At 49.1% G+C, this 22,587-nt stretch overlaps 2 protein-coding genes across 2 annotated transcripts; both read right to left on the bottom strand.

The window, feature by feature from the left end:
• Window positions 1-4,743: 4,743 nt before the first annotated feature.
• ORAI2 (ORAI calcium release-activated calcium modulator 2) lies at window positions 4,744-10,133 on the bottom strand. Its single transcript, XM_065731764.1, has 3 exons — window positions 9,893-10,133; window positions 9,529-9,769; window positions 4,744-5,289 (listed from the first exon to the last, which is right to left on the bottom strand). Exons 2-3 carry the CDS (start codon window positions 9,757-9,759, stop codon window positions 4,744-4,746), a joined length of 777 nt encoding a protein of 258 aa, XP_065587836.1. The 5' UTR covers window positions 9,760-9,769; window positions 9,893-10,133.
• Window positions 10,134-13,664: 3,531 nt separating this feature from the next.
• On the bottom strand, window positions 13,665-21,114 carry PRKRIP1 (PRKR interacting protein 1). Its single transcript, XM_065731763.1, has 6 exons — window positions 20,954-21,114; window positions 20,549-20,627; window positions 19,082-19,182; window positions 18,236-18,321; window positions 16,418-16,485; window positions 13,665-14,404 (listed from the first exon to the last, which is right to left on the bottom strand). Exons 1-6 carry the CDS (start codon window positions 21,071-21,073, stop codon window positions 14,289-14,291), a joined length of 570 nt encoding a protein of 189 aa, XP_065587835.1. The 5' UTR covers window positions 21,074-21,114; the 3' UTR covers window positions 13,665-14,288.
• Between the last annotated feature and the right edge of the window lie 1,473 nt (window positions 21,115-22,587).

Here is a 22,587-nt window from a genome sequence, read left to right as displayed (position 1 = left end):
CAAGGAAACCCATGTTGTAGGTAGGGCAAGCCTTGAGACCCCATCTACCAGCACCCTGCTGCCTTCTGGTGCTCAGCCTCTTCAGCAATCTGCTCTCCACGCAGCGAAATGCAGCAGTCAACTGTTTCCATTAATGTTTGACCATTATTTCCAACGTTCCCTTTTACATTCCCATCGTGCTCTCAGCCTGTGAGAACCCTTTTGGCATAGGTACCCGCTGCTCCATTCTCTCAGCAATGGGAGCAGATGCTGGCTGCTGATGAATCAGTGTGCCACGATAATGAGATAAACAATATTAGTTCATTTTGTGCTCTGCATTTGTTAGCAGGAATTTTCTACTTTGAACCATACAGCAAGCTGCTGTTCTTGCCAGAAAATTCCAGCTCTGCCCACTCAATATCTTCAGTTTAAAACCTGCAAATAATTATCCTGTGAGCCGAGCACCAAGAGCTTTGTCAGGATGGTTTTATAGTCCAAAACTTAACGTAGTCACCGCTCCATTACTGCTATATCCATCTTTTGACGTGCACCACCTCAGACACATCACACTGCAGTTACAAAACCCATCAGCTCCGTTTGGCTTTCTAAAACCTTGTGTATGTTCTCTCCTAGGAAGCCAGAATTGCAGTGCTGTGGGACATCAATGGTCGGGTCTGGATTATCTAAGAAAAGTATAAAGAGGTTTTAATTAATTAGGTGCTAAAAGTTTTTTTGCCCTGTTAGTATAATGATTGTATGACAAACTTCAAGTAATAGGAACCCCTATCACAACTGTTTATCTTTTTAACACAGATTAGCACTTGTAAGACATACCAAGAACCATTCTCTCATGAAAAGCAAGTGCATCTGTTTGATATCTCCTTGTGTGTTTTAAAAGGACACGTGTAATACCCATGCAAGCCTTAAATAACAAGAGGTAGAACACAAGTTAACCCATAGAGGGTGCAGCTGTCTTTAAAAGAAAAATCAGCCTGAAATGAGTGAGGAGCATACAGCTTTGCACCTTTAGCTGGTTTCGCTCCCAGCTCAGATACATACCTTGCCCTGCATTACATATTTTTCATGAGGAGTCAGCCTGGGAGAGGATCTCCAGTAGATAAGCATGGGGCCTGAACTTGAGGCTGCGGCTCTCGGGGGAGGTTGCTGAGGAAGCAGCTTTAAGATAAGGCAACAACGATTAGGAGATATTGAAGCTATGAAAGTAGAGAATCTTGAAACTTTTTGTTAGTTTAAGGATGGGACGTGGTGAAATGCCACATAAAATCACAGGAAGGTGCCAAGTGTGAGCAGCCAGCCCTGCGGCCCACAGCCCCACTGCAGTGCCCACACCCTGCACAGCAAGCCAGGGGATGCATGCTCCGCCATCTCCCTAGAAGCACTTAGCACATCACACTCTGCTCTAGGCCCTGACATCACCTCCACAGGTCGGGCCCAGGCAGCCAGGTGTAGCAGAGCTCACTCTGTGTTGGTGCTGAGGCTGCTGCTGCCCACCAAAGCAATGGGGCAGGCTGGGAGCTGACAGCCTGCCTGTGTTAAAAATAGGGAGCTCAGGAGATGGAGCTGCCACCAAGCTGGGCCAAGGGGAAAATCTGACACTGCACTGGGTGCCTGCCCGTGCTTGTGCCCAGGCTGGGCTTCTGCTAACGAGGGAAGCAGCCGTGGGGTGACACAAAGCTGCTCTCCCCCTCGAACCCCTTTCCTGGAGGCAGCACCAAGGCCCATGATGGCATTTTCCTGCCTGGCATAAAGTGCCCCCTGAGAACCTGCAGGCCTTGGAAGGGGTCGTGGCTGCTCCTTGCAGCAAGGTGAGCCCCAAGACGTGGCTGAGCACCACAGAGCAGACTGGAGGGACTGCCCAGGCCAAATGAGAGCTTGTGCAGAGAGCTGAGGACGAGGGCAGCATGGCAGGGCCCACAGCTGGAGCAGAAAGCCAACAAACACCATCCTGGCTGCAGGGCAGGAGCAGCACACCCATGCAGGCACCCCAGGAGCTTACCCTGTACCTGGAGACCCAGCAGTGACAGACACCCCAGGGGTGAGCAGGACACGGAGCCCAGACCAGGCACGAAATATGAGCTGGTGCCAGCAGGCCACAGGGACAGCAGCACGGTGTGGAAAGGCAGGCATCTCTCTGCTTGACTGATGGAGTCCTGCTGCCAGCTACGGGCAGTGGCAGAAGCAGGGAGGATTTTCTGGCACTGCAGCATGAAAGCAGCCATCTGGACAAGCATGCTGTCCCCACTCATTTACAGATTAATTAAGTTTCTGTTGCTTGCTGATACCACGGGAGATTTTACTGCAGCGGAAGCCTGGGCCCAACAGCAGTGAAAATGTAAACAAGTCAGAGGAAGAGGTGAGAAATCAAGAGCTCTTGTTGGGAAAGAGGAACAAGAGGAGGTACAGCACAAAGGTGACGGGTAACAGAGAGAGAACCCAGATGGCAAGAAGCAAAAATACTCCCATGGAAGGGGAGAACCCATCGCCCAGAGAGAAACAGACATCAAAGCTACGAGCAAATGGAGCAAAGCACACCATTGTCCAGCTTCAAGTGTGTAAACCCTTGGGAAACCACCTGAAGCCCCTGACTCCCCACGGTGTAAGGCAAGCCCTCTCGAGCCACAGAACTGCTGCAAACCCGATCCCTCCAAAGCCCAAGCACAGTCTCTGCTGCATTTCTCCCTTTGCTGAAATTTATTACATTTAAAAGAATTAATTGAATGATCCACTGCTTCCCAAATGAGCTGCGTTGTCACAGCATCACATACACACTGTGAAATTCGACAATTTCTTTATTACAAAATAAAATAAAATAAATGCTACAATACTTTTTCCTCTACAGCGGATGTCAAACCTCCCGGGCTCCGCAGCGCACAGAGACCAATTACCACTGCTGCGATGGAAAAAATGCAAAGTACAGATACAAAATTAATCCTACCTGCTTTAGCTCCAGCTTCGCAGTAGGGATTTTGCTGGAAGAAGAGCCTACGTGTGTAATACTTGGCAGAAAACAACTCTGGTTTTGTTACGTAAACCTTCTAACTTTTATTTTGGTAAGAAGAGGAGGAAGAGAGGCGGGCTCCTGGGGGATGGTACGGATTTTTTTCATGACCATCCACTTCCCGGAGGACACTCCTCATTTTTTGCATATGTGCATAAGTACAGGCTAGTCATGTCACACACAAAAACGATTTTCTTTGCTGCACATTGGCCAATATGGTACGTGCCAACTGCGGCAAGAACAGCAGATGAAAGGCACAGACGTGGTGCTAAGCGACTTTGTTCAGCAATGCTCAAACTCACATGTAAACAAGAGAAATGAGAGTTCATTTCCCAAGCCCCTCATCATGGAGAGACACTGGGACGGCCTCACTGAGATCTGTGTGTACTCCCCCTTCCGGGAAGCTGACCATCATTAACTAGAACATTACAAACAACTGCAACGATTTCAGGAACCTACAAAGCCTGAGAGCTGGGGGACCCCAACATCTGAGTGCAGAGCAGGAAATGGGCACAGGATCAGGGCCAAGAAAACAGGCTTGTGTTTCTTTGGGCCCTGTGTCAGAAAGCTCCATGTTTCTTGGGAGAGCTGATGACTGCAAAACACTCTTCACAAAGTGAGCACAAATCATGAAATCCCTTTTACGGGAGTTTTCATCTGAAAGGATGCTGTGGGATTCACAAGCTTCCCTTGCTAAGACGTGCAAGCCCCTTTTTCTTTAACGCTGGAAAAGAAGTCAGCCCAAATGAAACGCGATAGCTCTGTCATGGCACACACATCTCTGCTGGGTCAGGCTCGCCCTGCGGCTCCAGGCTCCCCAGAGGAGCTCCCTGCTTTGGTGGAGGGAGGAAGAAGTGGTCCTTTTCCACAGGCAAACACTGCAGCCAACAAACAGCGCCAGCAAAAAACACAGGCCCGGGGCTCGTTCTCTCCAGCACACCAAGAAAAAGACATTCCAACAGGACATGACTGAAAACTACACAGGGATGGGTTTCTACTGTCTGCTGCCACTTTTCCTCCTTGAAACTCGCTTTTCTAGTCCTTCAAAGCTTCATCTCATTACACTTTGTCACTGTTCTGTTTTAGGAACGTCCTTGTTAAAACTAAAACACCTGTAAGCCTTCCCTGGGCTCTTGCTGGAAAAAAAAACAAGCAATCTTGGCATCCATTCAGTCTGACGTGACAGATGCTGTTGAAGAAAGAAGTCCCCAGCCCCCTGCATTCAGAATTCACAGAAGTATGGAAAGGAACAACAGAAAAGCTAAGGCTGATTATTTCTTCCTGGTTATGTGTTTATGGGACATTTGCTTTGGAACAAAGGTGACCAATACTCACAGTTTCTATTGTGCTTTCCAAAACGTCCTCACGTTGGGTGCAGGTACCTTCATGAACCAGCTCAGCTCTAGAAACAAACTGCCAATTAATTGCTGCTGCACAGACAGCCAGGGAGTTCTGACACGTAAGACAGGTCCCACACACACACGGCCTTTTTGGACAGCTGATGCACTTTTACTTTTGGCAACAGAACATTGCATTTGTAGAACAATGCAGCTTTTTGGCTAGTTGTACCAGAGTAAACGTAGATAAGGGTTTGACTTTGAACTCCATGGCAGTGTCCATTTAAGTACACAAGTGTGCAGGACCAGGAACAGCATTAGGACCCACAGCTATACAGGGCAGGCAATCAGCATTTACATAGGTAAGCCCCAAACCAATCCACCACCAGTGTGCCTCCCCTCCCTCCCTCACACTATCTGCATGCCTCTGTCATGCCCATCTAACTGCACTTTCAGTTTGTGAAGCTCTTCGATCTCTCGGTTGTGGCGCTCCGTTTTGTGCCTCACCAAAGAGCGGTAGAAGTGAATGGTGAAGACGACGAAGATCAGACCCACGGGGACCATGATGATGGTGGAGACCAGCGCTGCCTGCCAGCCCACGTGGCTGCTGGGCTTCTGGGTGGTGGTGGTCTCATTCTTCAGGGTGGAGTCCACGGGCAGGAATTTGATCCAGCACAGCAGCACCACCTCCGCGAGGAAAAGGAGGATTCCCAGCACGGTGGAGAAGCCCCACGCCAGCTCGATGTAGAGATGCATGCGCTCGTGCGGGGATTCGCTGATGGAATTCAGGTTGTGGATGTTGCTCACTGCTTCCACGTTGGGCAGAATGCAGGTGCTGATGAGAAGGGCAAAGAGATGGATGGCCACGAGCACCGTCGTGCAGGCACTGAACGCGATGAGCAGCATCTGTGGGTACTTGTACTGCACCTCCAGCTGCACCTCCACCATGGCCACCTGGGGGAACGGGAACAAGAAGCCACCACTCAACACCTGCGTTCAAAGCTTTCATCCAGGAAAGCATCTTTACTTGGGAACAGCACCTAAGTTCAAGCATGCACTTGAGAGCGTTATAGCACAGCAGCTTAAAGGGGCCAGCCCCGTTTCCCTTGATGATGTATGCATGGTCTGCAGCTTTACACTTTTTTTGGCCCCTCTCGAGCTTTACACACACGTTTTGGTGCTGGATTTTTCCCCAAAAGAACGCCTCTCTCCTTTGCAACCGCACCAATGGCCTCAAACCACACAGGCAGCATCAGGAGCGGCCGCTCAGAGCCCAGGCAGCCAGCCTGCTGCTGCCCCTCACACCTTCCCTCTTCTGCTCAGCACCAGCAGCTCACTGCGGGAACTTTCAGCTTGGGGAGTGCATGGCAGAGCAAAAGCAGCAGCCCTGCTGGCCAGCTGCCAGCAAGCAGACCCGGCCTCCCAAGGGAAGCGTGCGAGCTACTTCATCAGAGTCCAAGTCACTCCAGAGTTAAAATAGTTGCCTCCTATTCTCCCAGCGCTAAGTTGGTTTTTATTACAAATATGCCCAGATACAAGCTATTTATATCCCCAAATATCTCCCTTGAGGTCTCTTAACTTATTGAAGGATTCCACAGAGGTGGACGGCCATTGGCTTACGGGCACGGTGACAACTCTGCTCTCAGTTCAGGAAAGCAGGTTCCTGTCAGCCAGCAAGTCTCTGAAGCTGTTCGTTTTAAGGTGCTTTAATGAAGCCAAGTATGAACAGCCATTCCAGGCTGCGCCATTCACTCTGGTATTACTTGTTCATAATGTTATCTAGGCACTGGAAGATTAAGGGTACGCTCACATTGCCCCTGCTGGTAACCATGAAGAGGACTGAGGAGGATGGAAGCAGCACTATGACTGCTGTCTTTCCTGCAGCTACCTTGAAATCACAAGCAGCCTGAAGGAGGGAGCAGGTCAAGTCTGGACACGTCTGCTAGCAGCAGGACACAGCATGCGTGTGGGGTAGAAAATGGCCAACAGCAGCATGCCCAGGCTTTGTACCTTCATCAGCTACAGAGGATGTTAGAGACACTAAGAACACACTGGGACAGTTCTTGGACATTTCCAGCACTCTGATCTAGTCACGAATACGTGGTGGTGGTTGTTTTTGTCTGATTGCCATACAACACACTGCCCTACAATCATACTGTTGTTGAAGTTGGAAAAGACCTCTCAGATCCCCAAGTCCAAGCCCAGCCCACCCCACTGAGCCCACTGACCACAGCCCTCCGTGCCACATCTCCACAGTTCTTAACACCTCCAGGGATGGGGACTCCCCCTCCCTGAGCAGCTGTGCCACTGCATCACTGCCATTTCTGAGAAGAAATGCTTCTAACATCCAGCCTGAGCCTCCACTGACACAGCTCAAGGCCATCACCTCTCCTCCTCTAATCACAGAGCCATCTAGGCTGGAAAAGACCTTGAAGAGCCCCAGGTCCAACCATCAACCCAACCTTGTGTTCCTTGTCCAGCTCCCTGCAAACAGATTCGAGGAGATCAGACTTCTCCTCATACAGTGCCCTGTACGACACACCTGCACAGCACGGTCAGGCCACAGCAGGCAGGAGAAGCTGCAGGTGCATCGTTCATTCCTGGACACTGTGCTACCCAGCGACACAGCACTCAGCAAGCTGAACAGGAATTGTACAGGCACGCTCAATCCATAGCTTTATATTCGAGCTGAAAGCTTGGCTGATGCCAACATATCAATTTCTAGCTGTTACCCATTGCATGAGCAGCACTTTGCAGCTAATTGGATGTTTCCTCCCAGACGAACCTGTTCCCTGGGGCCAGCTTCAGCTGTGCAACACGATGAATATTTAACACTGACTGATGGTTCAGGAAGAGGTATTCCACAGAAAAACATCAACAATCCAGATAGGGCAGCAAGGCAGAAAAACAGTGTGTTTAACCCAAACGAGCACTGGCAAGGTGTGCAAGCTTCACTGCTTTACCCCATATCATCATGTCATCCTCTGACCGGGATAGGAGAAAGAGGACAAGCTGACATAACCCATTTAAAAGCCATTAAGCATGCTGCTTGGTCTGTAAAACTATTAATATGTCACGTTCAACACTCTCCTGTGACAACAGTCCCCTCTGCTTTAACCTCTTTGCAGAAGCCAAGGTATCAAGGGATTGACTCTGCAAGGCACTGAGCACTCTGCTGAGCAGCAGAGGATTTCAGCACAGGCTTTGTGTTAAGCCCAAGGATTGCCCCGCTGCACTCCACTCTTGTGGGTTTGCTAAAGGAGCCTGTGCCCTGGATCAAACTGAAGTTACGTGACGTGCTATTCTGTTTTTCCCCCCTCATTTCTTTTTAAAGATCACCGGATCCCAGATTGCCCGCAACAAAGATGATGCTCATCTTGAGAAATTAAGACAAGCATAGATGGTATCACACAGGGGGATAACAAATGTCCTCACATACAGCATGTTGCATCCACACAGATGGTTCAGCAGGCTGTGCAAACAATCACTCCAGTAGATCTGTTGCACTTTCTTTTTTCCTTCATTTCCCCTTCTCTCAATGAAACATTATCCTGCAGCAACTGGACAAGCACTGTTAGTGGGGACAACTCTTCATCCCACTGGGGAAACAAGGAAGATTTCCTGAGCTCCCCCTCAACCCTCTTCACCTGCAGCCTGTCCAGGATGCCTCATACAGCCCCTCCATGCAGTGCTGGATCTGGAAGCCGCCACATCCTCCTGGCCTGCCCAGCTCTCTGCCAGGAATACCCAGATAGTATCACGTAACGAGGAAGGTCTGCATTATTCTACAGCCCATCCAGAAGGAGCTGGACCGAAGCCACCGCCTGTTGATTAAATATCCATCAGCTTGTAATCATTTCCAGCCAATATGGAACTGGCTGGAATCACACACGCTGACAGGGAAGGAAATAAAGCAATAGCCAGGCTGTGTGTGACACCTGTCTGCACAGCTAAGGGCACTCAGCGCTGCACGGAGTCCATCTAACTCTGAATAACTGCACTGCCTTCATCAACAGCCACAGAGATGCTCTTATTAGTCAACATCCACATCCTAAACACACGCCTACCAACTCAGACAGCAACAGATGCAGCACCTTCTGCTGGAAGGCCCCGAGCGACCAGGCTGCTCCTTACTGCAAAAAAACATCAATTTCTGAGACACACCTCCTTGGGATCTACTTATCTTATTAAGCCAGTGGTTTATTAACAATATTACACCTATTGGCTAATTTGCTTTTAAACTGCTAGAGATGAGGCAAAGGGTGCTCCCTGGCACCAGCTCTGGCATCTGCTAAGGTGCATTCATCCTCTGGGGGTGGAAGAAGCTTAAAAAAACCACAAAGACTTTACAAAACATGGAAAGCTCCCCAAGCCTGCCCATGCAGCTCCTTCACACCACTGTCCTGCCCTCTGCACATGTGCATTCAGACCTCAGCAGCCACTCACTTCCTGGGCAGAAAGACTTCCCAGAAGAGCTTTCGCTCTTGATAAAACCAGAGGGGAGAGGAGGAGGCTGATGGCATCACAGCTCCGAGCCCTGAGCAGCGCACCGCTGTCTCGTGGTGTTTATTTATGTGCTCCCTGACACGGCTCTGACCTATGCAATAGCTCCCAGCCAACACCCAACGCCGCACAGAGCACAGCGAGGACGAGGGATTACTCCCAACGGGCAGCACTGACAAAAATACACCCAGTTTGGCTCCCTGCGGGCTGCACAGCCCTCTGACATCGTGCCGGAGGCTGAGGGGCCTCTCACGACACGATCTGCCTGTTCATGCCATGCAAAAAGCTCCCTGGCAGGCTGCCAGCCAGCCTCCACCTTATTACACACATCATGACCTGAAAAAAAAACAGACAGAAAATGAGACTAGGACCTCAGGAGCGACCAGGTGCAGCAGCTGGCAACACCTGGCCTTGGGGCAGTGTTCGGATGGGGGCAGCTCTCGGGATCCTCAGCAGGGAGGGGATTGGTGTTTGCAGAGAGGGCTGTGAGGATCACTGGGAGGTGAGAGCAGCTCCTGTACGCACAGTACCTTGGGATGGCCAAGCACACCACAGCACACCCTGCTCCTTCACAGGGACAGAAGGCCAATTAATAGAGGTGGTGGGTTTTTTTTTCCCCTTCTTCTTCCCTTTGTAACAGAACCCAAACGTTTCACAACCCAGAAAGCATTTCTTGTGAAACCAACGTACCATTGCAAATCCAGAGAGCAGAGCAGAGGTTCTGCTGGAGGCTTTCAGCTTGGCTCGGCTCAGGTACAGCTTCCTCCAGGACAGGGCCTGAACAGAGTGGTGGTTAGAGGTCACCAGCTCCAGGTAGCTGCGGCGCACCCAGTCCCGGTAATCCATGCCCTTGGTGCCAGGCTCGGAGCAGCAAGCAGGAGTGGAGGGATCCACTGGGATGTTCAGTTCAGAATTCATCATGAGGGAAGCACTGTGGAAACAAAACAGGAGGAGGCAGCGGACAGGATGAGCTGCTGGAAAAGCTGATTGGAACAAAGCTATCCTCAGCCAGCAGGGAAACGAAGCACAGAACCATCTGCCTGCAGGGACTGACCATGAGAACCAGGCGGGATTGCACAAGGAAAGCTGGAACTGCTCCAGCGTGGTCACGGAGGTCGACAGCGCCCAACTTCTCACGTCAAAGCCAACATCTCAGCTTTCCCCTTTTATTCCTCCCTGCTTGTTTGTTTTACATAAAGACACTCCAGAAATAGGGTCACCATCCTTTTGTTCGGTTCTAAGCTGCACTGCATTGCACATCAGCTCCAGAAGTGTTGTGTTAGTGCACCAGGGCACATCCAACCAACGTGCCCAGGGCCCACTCCGGACACCAGGTTTCCCATTCATCCACTGCTCAGCTCACATGGGCACAGCTCTTTCTCAAAGCAGCCAGGGAGCTGAACCCTGTGTGGAGTTAGCTAGCGGATCTCCCAAGCTCCTGGAGCAGAAAGTTCCCCGCTGGCTGTGAACCCCCAGCAGCTCCTCAAAGGAGCACTGATCAGTCCCAACCCCACACCTGTGGGTCACAGGCACCGTGCTGTTTGCTGGAGCACAGCTCCAACCCTGCCCAGCTCCCTGCCATATGGCACAGGCTCATCAAGCCGTGGCTGCCGGGAGATCAGAGGAAGTGGCTGAGATAACAAGCACCAACTGCCCCCAGCTCTGAGCCATGCTGCTGAAAGGGAACAGTGACCAAGGCAGCAGCAAGCCAAGCACTGTGAGCTGTGACACTGCCTGTGAGTGGCAGAATGTCGGCGCTGCTTCCTGTGATGGCATCCTGTACACGTACAGCAGGGGGTACTGGCTTTGTCTTCGTTGGGGAGCTCACAGCCTCTGCACTGCCATTTGTTTTGATAAAACACACAGGAATTCAGCACGTTGGAACATCAAGCCCAGGACAAATTCCATTAAAAGAAACACCAATTCAGAGGTTACAAGGGGAGAACAAGAACACCCAATCGTAGCTGTTTCTCTCCTTAGAAAAATAAACTGAAAATACCACAAGGATCATTTTTTACTCTAGAGCAACTCCAGAGATGTTCCCAAATAAGTAAACATCTGCAGAAGAAAACCCATAAACTCAAACACAGCGATGGGACAGCACTCACCTGGCTGCTTGTGGGCATGAAGGGACTGCACGAGGGCTCTGAGGGCTGAAACACAAAACCAACCGTTTTACATGCACGGTACCTTCAGCTGGAAGCATCCTCACTCTGGAAGCTCTTTTCAGGCAGCAGTGCACGCCAGAGGCGAGTTAATGGGGAGATCCCACGCTCCTGCCTTACGGGTTACAGGTTGAGGACAGAAATAACCGCGCTGGCGTGGCTGCACCGCACAGCACGGGGCTGGCACGCAGCTGCAGGACGTGCCCAGGACGCTCTTAGCTCCGGCCAAGCTCGTGCCAGGCCACCGCAGCTCCCGAGCACTACTGAAGACGCAGAGCGCTGACTCCTATTGATTTTGGTATCCCGCCCAGCGCCCGCCCGCGGGGTGCGGGAAAGCCCCGGCAGTGCCCCCACCCGGCCCGCAGGGTGCACGCGTGGGGATTTCTGCTCGGCACGGCCGAGATGTGCACCCCAACTCCCAGCGCAGCTTCTCCGCGGGCCTCCAGGGCCCGGCCAGGCGGAGCGGCGTGCCGGTGCCTCCCTGCCCCGCGGCCAGGCCCGAGCCCCGATTCCGCCGGTTCGATCGCAATCCCCCAGCCCAGACAGAACGAAGCCCCCTCCCCCGCTGCAGGGCTCCCTCCCCTGCCGGGCCGGGCTCCCCGCTCACCGCTGCTGCATCCGGGCCAGCTCGGTGCGGTGCCCCGGGAACCGCCGGGTACCGGAGCCTCCACCGCCTCCTCCGCTGCCAAGGCAACGCCGGGCCTCCGCCACGTGACCCGCAGGAAAGTTGGGGGGGGAGGGGGTGTGCCAGTAGCCCCGCCCTCGGCACGTGACCCACGGGGTCATTGGTCGGTGCTCTACCAGGCCCCGCCCCCACGCTGTAAGCCACGCCCCCTCCAATGCTCGCAGCCGCGGGCAGCGCCGGGCGCCCGCAGCAATGTGCTGCCCCCTCCAAACAGAGCCGGGCTGGGGCGGTGCAACCAGCATCACTGCACTGAGAGGGGGTCGGTACCAAGCGATGCAAATGCGCTTTTATTACAGTTACATAAGTGCGGGCTTTTACTGTATAGTAAGTTAGAGGCAGTGCTGAGCGCTGCAGGAGCCGCCCTTTGTAAATGAGGGCTATCAGAGCTGCTGCTATCTCCCCGCATTCCTCCTCCGTCGACTCAGCAGGAAATCCCATATAAACCCATCAGAGGAGCAAGAGAGGGGGCAGGCTATAGGAAAGAGGAAGGAGCCTGCCCTGAAGGCGAGATAAACGCTCAGGGGCAGCACAGTGCTCCAGCTCAATGGCACAGCAGTCCCCTCCTGATCACATCAGTGTTGGGGAGGGGAGGAAGCGACAAAGGAAAACAACTGCTAGAAACTCACTAGAGACAAACATGTACTTTCCTGAGCGTGCTTTTCATCTTTGAGATAAGGAATGCCTCTGCTCGGTCACGGCACCAACACTGCTGGCTCATGTCAGCCCACCTTGCTCCCTGAAGACACCTCTCCTCTCTCTGATGCAGAGTGACTCCTCTGGAAAGAAATCCAAAGCAAGAACTTAATGGAAGCAGGTCACACTCTGGGGCTGTTTAAAATCTTTACGTTATTTCTGCTATATTTGGAACAAGAAACAACTGTTAACTTGTTCTTTGTTTTGCTATGCTTGGGAGCATTTGTTTTTCTGCTCCATGGATGATGTTCCTCCCATTCTGGTCACAGTGTCTGCACTTTTCTTCACCAAAACTTCCCTCACTCAGGAGTGCCTCTGCTTGTGGAAGAGTAGTACCGACACACACCACCACCACCACGTGGCACGGCAGTTCTCATAGGAACACATCACCAAACACAGATCCTGCTGCTAAAGGGCAGACCGTAGTTGCTCAGCCCCCACCACAGATGCACCCAGAGAGGGGTTGGAGTGAAACGCTTCCCCTAACTCAGCCCTTCTCACTGGGATAACGCCAGCATCTGCAGGACATCCACTCTGTATGTTGAGCACTACAGAATGAAACAGGTGCAGCTCAGCTGAAGCAAGTGGCTCTGCCCAGATATAACACAAGAGATTCCCATCCTGGGGTGGTAGGGTGGCACAGGGGATCTGATCATAAATGGCACTCGATGACACGTGCTTCCCCACTGTCACGGAAATACCACTGCGAATCCATTGCATAAAGCCAGCCCCCACAGAATGCTGATTTCTGGCAGCACAGTTCAAGCACTAACAAGTGATTCTTTTCATTGTTTTTGCTTTAAATAATGTGGTGTTAAAAGGAGCTGGAGAAGCAGAAATGCCACATTGTGTATGCTGACGCTGTGGGATGCAGGCACTCCTGGTTCAAGCTCCACTGAAAAGTCAACAACCTAATTTACAAATAAAACCACTAATGCATCTGCTTTTCATTTAAGCATTCACAAATATACACACAGATCACTGTTTTTCTTACCAGAGAACTCAAGCAGAAGGAAAGCCAGGTGTCACTACATGAAGCTTAACAGAAGCAAAGCCATTCCATTCCAACCCTTTCTGTTTTACAGATTTGGAGGTTTTACACACACAGCCTTTAGGAAAACCTTAATCATGTTCAAATCCAAAAGCAGTAAGCATACTAAATGCAGCTAACACCTTTTTCTGTTTTTCACATGCCACATTACTTGGCCTTTCTGTTCCTTCCTGCAGCATTGCCAACACCTCTTCATTTCACCACAATCCTCTTCAAATAAAAGACAGAACAATCCAACACATCCCTTTTATTAATTAAAAAAAAAACACAGAAGAAAAGTAATAGGGAAAGTTTTAGCAATAGAAAAGGGATCCTGCTTAAAAATCTATAGAACTTGTCTAGCAACATAAACTGATTTCTTTGGGTTAGAGATGACCCCATACAAATCCCCAGATTCAGAACACTCACAGTGCATGAGTCTGGCTACAGACCACTTTTCTACTTCAGATTAAACTCTGCCCTTAGATTCAGGCATCTGACTGCTACCAGCTTCAACAACAGTAGATTATATAGTCCTCACAGTAATATTTTCCTTAAATGGTAATGGGTGTGTTTCAGCTTTCAGACAGAAAAACACTCTGGGCCATGTCAGAAGGAACTCTAGGGTCACAGAGACTTATAGCTGACTCGTTAGAGCAAACAGAGCAGACTGCACAGCAGTTATACAAGCAATTAAGAAAAAAAATCTCTTATTTGGTATTTCTCTATCGATATCTCTCAGGCCTGTGATGCGAAGGTCATTCACCATTAAGCAGATACAACGTTCACCAATGGGTTCTGCTTGGCTGAGATGAAAGACTTCCATGCTTCTGCATATAAAGCAATGAACAGTGTCTCCAGCTGTCCCTGAGGGGCTTCATCCTCTTCCCATCACAAAACTTGGCTCTTCTGCATCATCTTCCTTCTCTTCCTCTTCCTTGCTGTCCTCTTCATCATTCTCACTGCTGACTTGCTCTTGAGACTGATCAGACTCTAAAAACAGAAACCATATGAATTGATGACATATCCCATATCCTCCTTGTTAACTGTTTCACACAAAATAGTCTCCAATGCTAAGCAAACAGGTATTAGACCACATTAATTAGTACAAACAGGCCGCACGTCCCTTGTGTCCTCCTTGTGAAACATCTCACAGCAAAGTAGCCCAGATAACTAAGGAAAGGCAATAGGCTTTGGTAATTCTACTGAGCAACGTGGAGCTCTGAATCTCAAATTCTCCCTTGGAGAAACAGTCTCTTACCTCGGGCACTCAAGCTGCATTACCACTGTGACAAGCCCACCATTAAAGAACCCCACCTTCTATTGAATGTTATCTCAATCACGGGTAGTCAGCTGCTAAAGTGACAGATTATCTCATTCCCGATCTCACCTCTGTGTGTTGGCATGAACTTTCAAGTTTCACAAAACACTGCTAAAGAATGCATTCCCCAGGAAGCTGCCTGCCAGGCTGCATGTATTTCAAAGCCCATCCAAGTTTACTAAAACTCCACAGGGTGCCAAGACCTTTTACAGGCTGTTAAGTTTATTACAAAAACAGGAACCCTTTAAGGTAGGTGCCAGATTAGCTAGGATCACAGAAAACTCCTGAAGACTGCTGACAGACCAGAAGAGAGAACACCTTCTAGAAATTAAATAATGGATATGGAAATTAGGCACGGCATAAAGTGTAACCTGGATCTGACAGCCACAATTCTGCTCCCCATACCTCTTGTACCTTCCCTGTTTCTTAGGCCAAGTCAGCTCAGCTGACACGCTTCCACGCGGTGTTTAAGATCGGTGCAGTGATGCCACCGCGTGGTGAAGTTCAATCCTGGCAGTCTGTGTTGGTGGACTGTCAAACTTAGTACCCACCTTGCTTCTTAACAGCTTTCCTCAACAAAGGTGAAAGATGGCAATTCACAGGTTTGATTTATTCGTTTAAAAAAGACCGTAAACGCTTCCCTACCATGTCTGACAAACACACTTCAATTACTTTGGAAAAAGCTCTCGGATCTCAATGCACACAAAACTAGTAAAAGACAGGTCTGTTCTCAGCAGACTAAAGATGGCTGTCTGTGGTTTCTAGACTATTTATTTGTTTTTTTAAATAGAGAACCACAAAGTATAAAAAGCAAAGAACTGTTCTAAAGACAGAGAAGCTCGGAACCTGGCTCTCAGAGGATGACTTATTTGTACAGGGCAGTCCTGCACCACAGAGCCTGTCTGGGCTCCCCCCTCTCCCAGCCACCCCCTGAAGGGACAGGCATGCTGTTTTGTTAAGCTCATACTCAGATTCTCTACCCAGCCACAGTTTATGTGCAAGTAGCTTTTAAAAACAAACCAGACCAAAAGCACTCTGCTGCATTCCCTTGCTGTCACAAGTACAATTAACCTAATGATTAATCTACCCTCCCACGTTTACATGTAAGGCTGGCAATGGTTCAGCTGAAACACATCCAAATGCAAAGCCAAATAAAGTAGAACTGTCAGACAAGTTATGTTCCAGCAGAATTATCAGGCACTGTGTTAACTTCCCAGATACAGCAATCAGTGTGCTCACCCACTGAGCACAGCTCTTAAAAATTAAGGTAAAATACACCCATTAAAAGGAAGAGGTGAGCATCCAGAAATTTGAACCAACATTTGGTCTGACACTGCTGAACATTCATTTCCAAGACTAATGGAGAACAGTCTTATTTTTCATGTTTATTTCTACATGAAATGAAATAGTTGCGTGGAACAGATGGCACCAAGGTGGCTTAATTTCTCACACATAAAATCATAACTTAGTTTCCTGCTGTCCAAGCCACGCATTTTTCTCATGTGCATTGAAAAATATGGCTTTCAATGAGGACTTCTGAAAGATGAACAAAAATATCACACTTAAGTCTCAGTCCTCCTATCCATCTATGAAGAATGCATGGGTAGGAGGTGGGACAAGGCCTCCTAGGATTCAAATAGAAAACAGAACTGAGGCTTGAAAAAAGACAACTAAATCTCACTGACCTTTTTCCTGCTTCTTTTGTTCAAGTTTATTTTTCTTAGCTTGCAGTTTCTTCTCTTTTAACTTCTGGCTAAAAAGCAATGAAAAAAGACTCATGTAAATCTAACATTTAAAGCATCTGCACTTTGTAATCACACACTGATTAAGGACCTATTACAGACATCCTGGAAAAAGACTTCAGAGGAGAATTTCAAATTAAATTGGGTCTCAACTTAAAAACAAGTCGTGGCAAACCTAAATATAAGAGCAATAGAAACTTTCTATGTTGGTTTTAGTCCTATGGATTTGCATTATTATTTATTTGAAGTCTGTTATCAGATGCAACTACAACCAAAATCATACAGTAAACAAGAGTCTTCCAGAACACAACAAGGAGGAATCAAAAGTGAAACTGCTCCCACATTTTAGCTACTTAACTTAAAAATATACGGAGGAAACTTTATCAAAATCCCAAACTGTTAAGTTCAACACTGAGAAAAGTCATTATCAGTAATATGCTTCAAATAATAATTAAAAGAAAGAAAGCACTATACTTTGATATTCGTCCTTGGCTGTGCTTAATCACTGGGAATAACACTGGGGATAAGAGGGGATTTCAGTTCTGTTACCTAGCAAAGAAAACCAGGCAGTCTAATAGCAGACACCAGGCAAAGCAATGTGGGACTCGTGTTCCCCTCACAGCACTGCCAGAGGGCTCTACAGAAAGACCCAAACACCACACTTGGGAGCTCAGGACAGAAGAGAAAGGGTGGTGAGATAATTTAGGGGTCTCCTGCATGCCATGGTTGCTTGATACGTACATCATGAGACTATTCACTGCAAGAAGGAGGAAAGGAGGTGTTTAACTGTTTAGACAGCATTTCCTGTTCTAACACTTGTTCTGCTTCTCAGCCAAGGAAGAGGCAGCAGGCCAGATCAGACTTGCTGGCCATCTGTTGGACCACACTACGTGTAAAGTAAGACAGCAACAGTGTTTGTGTTGTGCACATTTGTGCTAATGCACCAGTGAGTCACTCTGCACAGGCCTTTCAGCAGCAGCTCTCAGCCACAAGATGCAAAATGCTCATTCTCAAAAAGGCAAGAGAGAAGCTGCTCAGGGTCAGATACTGCAGAATAGGTGAGCAGCCATGATACCTGCTATTTCTGAAAGGCGTGGCAGACTGGAACCTAAGTTCTTATATCTCTGCTAATGACTCTCAGAACATTTCTTCTATTTCCTATTTCTTTTTTTTTCCTGTTCAAAAGACAAGCTGGCAGCATATTACTGAGGTGGGTAGAAACTGCTACTGATTTTAACAACACGGCACAGCCTTTTCCATACCCATGGATTGAATTGGGGTAGTCACACCAGCAGCAGGCAGAAGACAGCATCACGCACCATCACACTCTACTACTCTGGATCCATATACGCAGCCATTAAGCAGCACCCATTTTTGCAATTCAGTCTCTTATTGTCAGCTGCTACAGACATTTATGTAAGCCAGACACATGTACAGAACTTTCCTGACACTGTTAAAACAAATATGCAGTAAGGCTTCTTGCAGTCAGTGTGACAGTGTCAGCAAAAGCTGTTCAAGCAGCCAAAGTTATCTCATTAACAACGGCACAGAAAATAAACCACACCAGCAAAGCCTGGCAAATTTACAGATGCCTTTGGAAACCAAACAATGACACTAATGAAATTAATTTATGCAGATGGATTTCTTGTCTGATTGATGTAGACACAGAACAAGAGTATTTATCCAAAGGATGTAGCTACAGACGAGGCACAGGGCATGAGGTTTTCCATGTCAAACCTCCCGGGAGCAATCTGCCCTTACCGCTTCCTTCTGCGTTTTGCTGTTTGCTCTTCTGCAATCATCTTATTCCTCTCCAGTTTCTTCTGGAATTCCTCATCTAGTCTTTGCTGTAATTGATCACATGTTATACTTTGGTCACAACCTAAATTAAAATGCTTCTTTTCAAAATCACGTCTTTCTAGGGAGAAGTCTTTTAGCAAAATACAGAAGGGAGCTCTCCCAGATTTTGTCTGGCTGCTTTGTTATACAAAACACATAATCCTAGGGAAGACTTGGGTACAGACAGCATTGGTAACCTGCAGCCTGAGCCAACCACTGAACACTTTAGAGGAAAGAATCCTCACTGAAACAGACAAGTAACACTGGGCTTCTGCCCTAAAGAACCTATCAATAAAAACAATAATAATCTGAGACAAACAGTAAGATATGAATTAGAGGACTCATTTTGGCCAACAGAGAAATACAACAACAATGCTCTCTGAAAGAGGCAATAATCCTAACAGATCCAGATTCTGCACGCATGCATCTGCTCTGATGTTGCCTGTGCACAGCACTGATATTAGGGATTTCATGTTACACTTAGAGACATTTATATCAGTTTTTAAAGCATTTTCAAACCAACATGAGAACACAAACATTCATCTGTCGTACTACTGCGTGTTAAGACCCCTAGTGAATAGAGATGATGGAGTACATCTCTCACATAGCATCAAATGTTTCAGTGTTGACAAAGACACCATGTACTGCAGTTTTCCTTTGATAAGAGATGGTTTGGAACTGAATTTTTTGCACACGATTTTCTAAGAAAAAAAAATAGCAACGGACATCAAATGATTACAGGAAAAAATTACAGAGAGTGCTGCTCACCTTCTCAGCCATGGCATCCATGAAGTCTTGCCTCTGGTACTCTCGGCGACGAAGATGTCGGTACACGTGAAACTCCCCACTGCCAGCTCCTGCACTGGAACCTGCAATAGAAAGAGTTTAGTCTGCTAGAAGATAATCTACGTGTTCACAAATTACTATGGCTAGATTCTGAGGGGCCAGACACCTGAAAGGGCAGTGTACAAATAAAAACTACTAAGAGCACAGCGTCTCCATTTTATGAGATCAAATAACTAGCAATCAAAAGCCAGAGTGAGCTGCAAAATCATACAGTTGTGGTTCACTGCAGGTTCTACTAGTTAAGGGCAACAGCAAGAACCACATCCTCCCCACTACTCCCCTGAAGGGAATCCAGCCCTAGCTGAACACCAAGGCAGTACAAGAACTCAGGTTAAATGCAAACCCTGTTGTCTTCCAGACAGAGGTGAACTACAAGATCCCATTGAGGCTGCATCTCATATTCTCCACATCTCATACAAAAAAAAACAAAGGTCAACCAACCAGAAGGTGATAAAACAACCGTATTGCAGTTTCCCATGCAAAAACCACTGACAGTTTTTGTACATTTCTTCACAAACAAAATCCCTTCAGCTTTCTTCTCCTGGTACCAATCTACATGTCTCAGAGGATTCTTCAGTGTGGCACTCACTCTGTCCCTCTGTCTCCTCAGCCATTTCTCAATGCAAAGCACACAAAAGCATGCTTAAAAGAAGACACCTAGTAATTAAAACATGAGACTGGAATAAGGGCACTCTGATACCAACAGAATCCCAGCATGTCAGGTGCTCCCAAAAAAACAAAACAGCTCTACTGAAGTACATGGCAAAGCTATTTGAAAAATCTATGAGTGAACTGTAATAACAAGAACAGTTTACTCAAAAATGGATACAACTTTTAATCACAGATCGATTATTCAGAAGTAAGAACAAGTTGATCTCTGGGGAGGATCAATATGATGAAAATTCCAGAGAATCTACAGATCTGCATGCAAGATACAATTTACACTACAAATATGCAACCTTATCCCTCAATACAGAAGTGTAAGCAGAACACCTGTGCTGCATTCAGCTGACAGAGCCTAAGAGTGTACAGTCACATCCCTGCATGCCTCTGTCTCTCACCCCCTGAGAGTCAGACTCAAAGCAATTGGAAGAGAGAATTCACAACTGTGAGCTTCCAGAGCACTTTCATATCTGTGGAAAAGATGATTTACGTGTGCCCTGTGATCACTACAACACAGGTGTTCCTTGACACAGAGCCTGTGTGCTGAAGTGCCACAGGTGTTGACTCTGAGTAAAGCAAGGCCCAAGAACATGAATGAAAACAACTTGAAAAGCTAATTTTAAACCTTTTTTCTCCAGCAAAATGATTATCAGCAAAAAATCATCTCTGGTCTTTCTGATAAACAGCTCAGTTGGCCTGAACCTATCTGAGGAGCAGTGTCATTACCCATCACATCTCTGACAAACTCCGGGGGAGGCCGGGGTGCCCACTCATTCAGCTTCTCAGGAATCGGCACAGTCTTTTCCTGCAAGAACAAACCAACCATCAGCGTCCTCTAGGAGCAACACGACAGACCCCAGAAGGTACACAGCTGTGGACACATCCCCACGGACAGAAAGCAGCAATCAGAGGACACCCTCCCAAGGACAAGGGTCAAAACGCCTCATGAGCCCAAGGGCCGAGATTCCCCCCTCCAGCTCCCGAGAAACGCAGGACGAAAGGCAGATGGCAGAGCCCCGAAGGCCCAGGCCGCCCCCTGCCCTCAGGACGCCTCTCCCTTACAGCCGCGAGTGGGACACCGGCTCGGTCTCCGTCCCTTCGCAGCCCCCAGCACGAAGCAGGCCCACTCACCGGGTTCCTCATGAGGCGCTCGAGGCGAAGGCGCTGCTCCTCGGCGGCGTTGCGGGGGATGACGAGCGGCTGCGGCTCCTTGCGAGGCCGGGGCGGGCGCGGGGCCGAGGGCGCCGCCATCTTCCCGTCCCTCTTCGCCCCGCTCACTTCCGGCGTCACCGTGCACGACGCTGAGCGGCCGCCATGATGGGAGTGGCCGCCACGATGGGAGTGGCCGCCATGATGGGGACTGCCTCGAAAGGAGGGAGGCCTGTCTGCATGCCTGCTCGCCACAAAGTGCTCGGAGCGCCTCAGAGGAGGCAAGGGAAGCAGCACGAGCTGCCTGAGCCGCGCCTCGGCCTCCTCAGGGCTTGGGTCTTCAACATTGTGGAGAACTAAGACGTGTCCCAAGTAAACGTGCGCTGCATGAAGCATGCCCCTGCCAGGAGCGGGCAGCGGGCTGTGGCCTTGCGGCAAGCTGAGGCTGCCCTGAGCTGCTGCTGCTTTCTCCAGCCCTAAGGCAGAGCTCCTATCACCCCACTGCCCGCAGCTCTTCTCCTTGTGACTCCACGTTCCCAGTGGGATGTGTTTGCGAGACCGCCCCAAAATCTGTCACGCTCCAGGCTCTGCGAGGAGGGAACGGTCAGCATTTTGTATGGCCACCCTGGCCCGGCCAAATCCCTGCCCCGTGATGGTGTAAGCGATCCCGCACTTCCTGGTGCCTCCCCGCAGGGCCGCGGCACCATCTGCTCGTGTCACTTTGGCAATTAGCAGGCCGTGCCCGCTGGCAGCAAGGAGCTGCAGCACAATTCCCCATGGCATGGACCCACGGGGAATGGGGAAGGTTGCTGCTTCATCTGTGCTTCGTTAACGCAGGGGCTTTGCCCAATCAATGTGTGGACCAGCTGAGGGCTTGCACACCCCGAGCTACACTCGCCTGAAGGAATGGAAGCCAGAGCTGGCTGTGATACAGCTCTCTGCAAGCCAAATTTTGCATCGAGCTGCTGTGGTCATACAGAAATGGCATGGCATGTGCTTGGGCTGTGCGTGCGTCAGAGAATTAGCTACTAAAGGTCAGCGGTGATGGAAGAGGGGCATCAGGCTTTGTGTCTTTATGGAGATAAGCTGGGGCACGGAGCTGAGCGCTGGGTTGAGACAGCTCCGTGCTGTGCATGTGGAGAGGGGAGAGAAAGGGGAACACAGAGGTTGGGAATGGTTCCATCTGAGATTTATGGGTCATTTGTGTTGACCTAAATTTATTAAGCCCACATGCTCTTCTCTCGTCCATGAAGAAAATCAGAGCAGATCCGCAGGTTCAGTCCTCTCTGTGTTTACAAAAGACTTTTTACCTCTGCTGAGGTTGCTATGGAAATGGCACTAGTTTATGCCTCGTGTTTGTCTTACCAACCTGATTTATAAAAGAATGGCTTGAATTCAGCGCTGGCTGAGTTCCCAGCTGTCTGCATTGGCCCTGGAAGGCATCCCCACAGCCACGGCCCTGGCTGCTGCCATGCAAACAGCTTCCTCCATGCTGTCTCACAGCTCGTGAGCTCCTGTCCTCGCGGCTCTCCCAGCTCCGGGTCCAAAACATGGCTCCTGAAAGTGGGGATGTGAGCGATGCTGTCAGGTTTCTGCATGGCTGTGCCAATCGCCAC

This window comes from Cyrtonyx montezumae, unplaced genomic scaffold (assembly GCF_038088225.1).
Source record: "Cyrtonyx montezumae isolate F1298 unplaced genomic scaffold, pur_monq_1.0 scaffold_15, whole genome shotgun sequence".
Taxonomy (NCBI): domain Eukaryota; kingdom Metazoa; phylum Chordata; class Aves; order Galliformes; family Odontophoridae; genus Cyrtonyx; species Cyrtonyx montezumae.
The sequence above is the reverse complement of the archived record's forward strand: the minus strand, read 5'-3'. Positions and strand labels throughout refer to the sequence as shown.